This window comes from Staurois parvus, unplaced genomic scaffold (genome assembly GCF_062004578.1).
Source record: "Staurois parvus isolate SC_StPar_1 unplaced genomic scaffold, SC_StPar_1.0 ptg001586l, whole genome shotgun sequence".
Classification (NCBI taxonomy): Eukaryota; Metazoa; Chordata; class Amphibia; order Anura; family Ranidae; genus Staurois; species Staurois parvus.
Window position 1 is genome coordinate 80738 of NW_028319382.1, and position 7110 is coordinate 87847.

At 38.1% G+C, this 7110-nt stretch overlaps 1 protein-coding gene across 1 annotated transcript; it reads right to left on the reverse strand.

Moving 5' to 3' along the window:
• Positions 1–1674: 1674 nt before the first annotated feature.
• LOC149435195 (serine/threonine-protein kinase SBK1-like) lies at positions 1675–4291 on the reverse strand. Its single transcript, XM_089662912.1, has 3 exons — positions 4174–4291; positions 3122–3324; positions 1675–2376 (listed from the first exon to the last, which is right to left on the reverse strand). The coding sequence occupies exons 1-3, from the start codon at positions 4289–4291 to the stop codon at positions 1675–1677; spliced, it is 1023 nt and encodes a 340-aa protein (XP_089519038.1).
• Positions 4292–7110: the final 2819 nt, after the last annotated feature.

Sequence of the window (7110 nt, forward strand, 5' to 3'; positions counted from 1 at the left end):
CCTTTAATGACTTGGAATATGCTGGATCTTCACGTAGGTTGCCATTTGACCCTAGGCCAGGCATGGTGTGGTATGGGCTGGTTACCTTTTCCAGAAAATAGCCGGTGCAGTCTGGGGGCTCCAGCCCATATTAAAAAAAACTGCAGCTTTGTAAAATGTTCATTCATGTTATTGTCATATTCTTCTCATACTTATGGACTATGGTTTAAGTCTATATGGACATTTTGTTACTGTTTTTGAAAAATTTCTACTAACCTTTATGTATATTTGAGGAGTTTTTTTTTTCACATTGAGATTTGACCTATCCTCAACCTCGATCACTCTTCAGAGGTGTGAGGGTCTTCATAGGGCTCATGGATAATGCATGACATTTTAGGTTAATTTGACCACATATAATGGTTTCTTACACGTATTTATGATTACTGCACTCAGTTTATTCAATTAATTTTTTTCAAATTTTGATCGCCCTTCAGAGGGGTGAGGGTCTTCATAGGGCATATGTATGTAATTATTTAGTGTTTTATTTTCAATTTTTGATCGCTTTTTAGAGGTGCAAAGGTTTCTATAGTGCTCACAAAGTTTTAAGGGTTCACCTAGCACAGTATCCATTTGAATTGGTCTTTTAAGAGACAATATCCTCATATACTTGCAGCTTTGTGACTTCAGTTGATTGGGGATTTGCGCAGTTTACATAAATAATGTATTGTCAACGTTAAAGTGTTACTAAACCCCAGACCCTGCATTCACTATATACGGTCTCCCACAGTACACTAAACATGGAAATCCAATTATTTTAGTAAATATAAACTGCTCATCAGCAGTTAGAGCAGTCTTGTGACTTCTATCAGTGTCCAGCTGAGCACTGATTAAAGCTTGTAGGAGGAGTTTTGCATTTTGCTTTAGGAGGATGCAGAACCCCTGACCTCTGTCTGGACAGTGCTGATTGGCCCTGTTAATCACATGCACTCTCCTAAGAAAAAAAAAAGAACCCTAGTAATACATACCAAACTGAGCATGTGCAGAGTGACTCCGCACAATGTCTTAAGAGGGGGACACTGAAAGAAGGAGAGGATCAGAGAAATCAGGATCAAACTACATTTTTACACAATGCAGAGGATTAACCCCGTAGGTTCCACAGGGAGTATAACAAGCATGCTTTACTGCATATACAGACTGATTTTACTGTTGTGGGTTTTGTAACACTTTTTCAATCTGTGTTGAAGGAGAAATAAGAGGCAGAGCAAAAATAGATGAATTACACGATACAAAAGGTATAACCAGTACTTAGAATTTATTGCATTCTATACCTGGTGCAGTGATTGCATTGACACTATAGATACAAACGCATGGAGACGGCAACATGAATTGTAGTTGAGGTAGTTGCTTTTCAAAGAGGTAGTGATGAGGCCCGGTGACATCACGGTGCAAAGTCCACATCTCAGAAAAACCTTTGAAATAGTCACAAGATAAATGCTTGTCCCTGCTCCTTCTATCTCACCACTTCAGTAATATTTTTGAGATGACGGTGATGGTTTGAGCTGGGCAGAGAAGCTCTGCAACTATTCTCCTCCTTTTAGGACAATAATTGGGGTCCGTTTAGACTTCAACTTCAGAGCTTAGGTACTGCTGGTCTCTTTCAAAAGAAGCACTGCTGAGATTTTAACTGCAGCAAATTCAAGAGCCGGAATAATTGATAACAATGTATTCAATGTCACCGTGATTTTCTATTATAATTATTTCCTCTTCACTCTCCAGCACAATGACTTCTACCTCACTGTCCTTTGCTGCAATATCCTCCTCTTCCTTCTGCTCCACAAGATCCATGGTTTCTTGGGTGGCAACTTCAAAGTTCCAAGGAAAATGAAGAAAATCTAGAACAACTCTGACTTGGTTCCTGCAGCTGGGGTCTTGGGCAAGAAGTATGTGAAATAAATCTTGAGCCCTCCTGCTGACATTCTCCCAACCACTTGGTGGTGGAACATGGTCAGAGTTGTTCTGCCAGTAAATAAACCTTTGAAACCATAGATCTTGAGCTGAAGCTGTTTCCCATGGATAGTTTCCAGTGAGAAGAACATACAATACAATACCAAGGGCCCAGATGTCAACACTAGGATCCACGACAATTGACTCCCTGTGCTCCAGTTCACAAAGTTCCGGGGACATGAATGTGTTGAGGGGTGCCATTGATGGAACAACTGTACCGGCAAACTGAGTCAGTCCAAAGTCACTTAATTTCACATTATGACATCTCTTGTCCATAAGTAAAATATTGTCCGGCTTTAGGTCCCTATGCACCAGGTTTTTGCTGTGCATATATTCAAGAGCCTGGGTAAGCTGTAGTGCACACCGTTTGACCAGCTTTTCTGGAATTCCCATCTGGAAAAGTTAAAACAATTAATTATATGATATTTGGCTTTAAAATAACACTATTTTACTAAAAAATAATATTCAATAATATCAAATTCAATACAACGTTGGTTACTTTTTAAATCTGCAGATGGAATTCTATGTGAACATCAGTGCAACCGATCTCCAACTACTTCAGCAATAATTGGGCAATGAAGGAAATATGGGAGGTCTAACTGGTTTTAAATTTTACCTCTGGCTTAAACACCAGACTAACCTTTAATATAGAATGGTGAAGGATCACAACCTGTATCATGATTGTTATCTATGTGCCCACTAGGAAGGGAGGGGGGAAGGAGGGATGTAATCTCTATTTTTGTCTTTCTGCTTTTAAAGACAAAATTAATGGCGAATGCAAATTTTACAGTTGTCACAGAACAAGAGATGAGGGGAAATCATCCAATGGGGACAACTGTTTAAGAGGGGAATTCCCCTAACGTTGTAGACTTCCTACTACCTCCTGTTCCAACTTCTTGATTGGATTAAGGAAAATCTTGCCCAGATGGTGCAGAGAAAATAGCTGACTGGGGATTTTAGCCCTTCCTTAGTTCTCTCCAACCAGGCCAACAATATTTGGTATAAATGCATGCAATATATAGAAAGTATCATCCATGACAAAACACCAGTTTCTATTAATCTCCAGGATCCCTAGGACAAATTTATAGAATTAGCAAGCAAATACTAAAGTGTCAGCTACTTCATTAGCTTTACTTACCCCTGGCTGGATGATGGAGTGAAGAGATCCAGCAGGTGCCAATTCCTGGCTGATCATATAACAGTCTGAGTTTTCCAGAATTCTCGAATGGGTAGATATTATGCTCTCGTGTCCAGTAACAAAGAGTGACATGCAAACTTCATGAAGAAAGGCCTCTAGTCTGGTTCGCTCCTTTTTTACCTTTTTTAGGGCAACAAGGCTACCTGTTAAAGAGGAGGGAAAAAAAGTTGATTACAGTAAGACTTGGACATCTAAAACTCTGGGTGATGTCCAATACTTGAGCCCATTCATTTTACATAGACTGGATGCTTTTCTTCAAAATGTAGCCATCTTCTCTAGGCCCTCGCTAGCAGTGAGATATGTAGCTGCCCATGCAGCTAGATCTATTGTCCCTTCCCATCTAAATGCCAAGTGTCTAGGTTGTGCATAGTGGACCATCAGTTTATAGTCAAATCTGTTACATACTTAGCTGCCTATGACCCACTATAACTGTGTGTGATCATCATGAATCTGTCATGAGAGAAAAGGAAGCCTGATTTTGGTGAGCTCTTCTTCAAAATGCCAATTACCTGGCTGCCATATTGAATCTACCCAATTGAATTTATAGAATCCCTGACCTGGAACCTGTATGCAAATATGTACTTTTGTAAAATATTAAGGCTTGCTCTGTGGCATAACAACCAGTAGCTAGCACTTTCAGGAGGAGTTCAAAAAATGTGGCCTTCATGTTTTACTCATGGCAGGTTGTTAAAGATATGCAAAAGGACCAACTCAAGAAATTGATAACAGGTGGAAAGGCTTTTGTTTTCTGTAGGAACAATGCCAGCTGCCTGAATGGGATTTTGCACTGTTCAACCAGTTTTTATATTTTGTTAGTGCTGAATTAGATCTTTGTGCATCATGGTCTTTTCCCCAAATTTATGCAACAAAACCCCTACCTCTAATAAGGTCATTTAATCAGTAAAGATGCTAATGTTTGTGCTATCTGTTCTAGATGTTCAAAAGGTCTGCAAATTAGAAATTTTTTTGTAATTATTTAAGAATTCACTTACCCAGTTCCCTGTCAACAGCCATCACAACTTCTCCATAACTACCCTCGCCAAGATGTCCCAGGATTTCGTATCGCTCTTCTCCAATTGTTTCATTCTCACAAGTTAGGTGGGCTGCCATTGTGAATATAGCAATATCAGATGTTCTGTGCAGAAATCGGTATCCAAAAGATCTTGAGGACCCTAAGAAGATATGTGAGGTCCACAAACTATCTTTTGTCTTTTTGTAGAGAAGTTGAGCCAGGATTCAAGCCAGGAAACCACAAACCTTCATTAGAATGCAAATTGAGGCATCACTTGAACTTAACCAATCAAGGTGATTCCTTTCTGTTTGTGTCTACAGGTTCAGGTCACAATAGGTAGTAGGGAGTGGGCATGTCTTTATTGTCCCAGGTTTTAGATTGCTAATGTTGAAATGTGGGCCTCTGAGGAAATTTGACATGTTCAAATTAAAACTTGGCGAGATTAGCTCTATGCAAACTGGTGTTGTAGAGGATGTCAACTATTGGTTGGAAATGACCAATTCTCACTACTCTGGTCTTGGTATTAAATATCTTCTGTTCCAATGATTTATTGGAACTTTTAATTTCTTTAAAGTTTCATAAACCATTTTATGACTATAGTGTCACTCCTAATATAGTGTACTACAGAAATCTAAGTAATATCTTGGTCAGAGCTCCAATTAGCCTGTGTACTGCTGGTTTGTTGGGTTGTACAGGGTTTTTATGCAAAACCTTGATATTCTAACAAAAGGTTATTCAAATATATATCTGAATGATTAGGCTTCTACTGATTAGTATCAACACCTCATCCCTACTACAGAACATTTACTAACCATCACACATTTTATAATTTTTATTTTAATGCAATGCTTGAACAAAAATGTACAAATCTAAATAACAAAGTATTGTTCAATGGTGTGTAACAAATATATTAAATAAAATGATCTCCTATACAGTGAGGGAGCCTTGCTCAGTTCTGTAATACTAGAAGTTTTTTTTTTCTTTTTTTAAAATAGAGCAAAACTATTTGGGGGGGGGAGGGGGATAGAGTAAGGCTACCTTCACACGTATGCAGGTTGAGTTTCTCCATTGCATTTTGTGTTTTTTGCCCCTGTGTTTTTGATGCAATTTTGTTTTATTTTTCTTGTAGCTAGGCAGATTTAAAACTCATCAAAAATGCACTACATGCTTCTATGCAGCACTTCCATTGACATCTATAGAACCAAAAAACTCAACTTTTGGATTCCCAGATAGAAATGATAAACTGACAAATATCCGAACCTTCTTTCACTCTATCCAAAATAAACAAAAGTTTTGCCTTTCAGTTATTTTTAAATTGTGTATACACCTTTGGCTACTTGGTGAAACAAGGGCTTTAGTTTAGCCATTTATAGGCTATTAAATATCTAAATGGTTGCATATATAAGATTATGATTTGCATATTAAGGTTTTTATGTAATTTTTAATTTTTGAAATTAAAATGAGTGGTATTTTGTATTGAAACTGCATGGGTTTGCATGGTTTTATTTCCCAAGATACAATAGATACAAAAGATACTCAGCTGTCAATTGAATTGAGGATTAGATGTGAATGGGAATATCATTCTGCAACTCTTGATTGTTTTGCAGTCTCAGGATAAAATATTAACTTTGTGATAAAGTGTTTAAAAATTGAATTACCCTTAAAGCAGTAAAGTTGATTTTAAAAGCACCGCAGCTAACATTCTGGCCTTTTTTCACCCTATTCAATCTTCTAGTAATACACAGGTCTAACAACAAAAGGTCTCCCCTGTCTTTCCATATCTATTGTTTAATGTTTGTTTACTAGTAAAACCTGGAGATGTAAATGGTAAAGTTCTACTACTTTATATGCATGCTCAGTACTCCACCCAAGCACAGGGTAGAGCAATCTAATCAACTTTTGATTTAGTTATGTAGTTAAAAAGCTGTCTAGGTATTGTTTGCTAAGAATTGCAGCAAATACAGAACTCCTCCCTTTCTGGGACACACCTAACACAGAAAAGACCACAGTGTTTAGAATCCAATTAGCAATGACAAGGAGGGGGGGGGGGGGGGGGGCTTTACTAAAACTGGAGCCTGCAAAATCTGGTCCAGCTCTGCATAGAAATCAATCAGCTTCCAGAAACTGAAGTTTGAAGCTGATTGGCTACCATGCACAACTGCACCAGATTTGCACTCTCCAGTTTTTGTAAATCAAACCCAAAATTACAATCTTTTGACCACTAAAAGGCTCCTATATAGTTCATTGGTTTAGCCATCTGCCTGGAGTTCATTTTTACTATCATTGCTCTTTTGATAAGATAAAATTCTGGTGCAAAAAAAAGGTAGAGGGCGTGTACACAAAAAATGATATAAATTAAACGATATTAAAAACACTGCCAATGGTGTGTGTGTGTCTATGTGTAGATAGAGAGATATTAATTTCTACATATGGCACATCCTTCCCTCCTTCCCTTGTCTTTATTGCTCTTTGGCACTCCTATCAATCAAGCCTGAAGGTCCTCATTTAGCAATATTTAATTGTTTTCTTTAGACTTGGTAACCTATGTGACCACAAACCCCTTCTTTATGGCACAACATGTCTGTCATCAAGTCTGGAATTTACCATTTACTGGAGCAATGTAGTATGGGGCTTCATGCTAAACCAAGGTAGCAGGTCCACCCCTTTACAGAAAATGTTGCAGGATCTTCGCAAGTAATTAGAATCCTACATATGGGGGCCAAAGTTCATTACCACTAATAGGTTAGCCTTCAAAGTAACTAACACTGGCCATACAAGATTAGAGTTTAGTTTGAAAAGTGTTAGGTTTTGAAAGTTCAGTTGTCTAATGGTTAATGAGACCAAGCTTTTACATTTCTCACAATTCTATCCTACTGAACCATGTCACTGGGAGGGAAAGAGGGTGAATCTCCACAGT

Coding starts and splice junctions, on each gene's coding strand:
- LOC149435195 (XM_089662912.1), bottom strand. CDS start 4,291: ATGGCAGCCCACCTAACTTGTGAGAATGAAACAATTGGAGAAGAGCGA. Junction 3,325..4,173: donor GGCTGTTGACAGGGAACTGG/GTAAGTGAATTC, acceptor CCTCTTTAACAG/GTAGCCTTGTTGCCCTAAAA. Junction 2,377..3,121: donor ACTCCATCATCCAGCCAGGG/GTAAGTAAAGCT, acceptor TAACTTTTCCAG/ATGGGAATTCCAGAAAAGCT.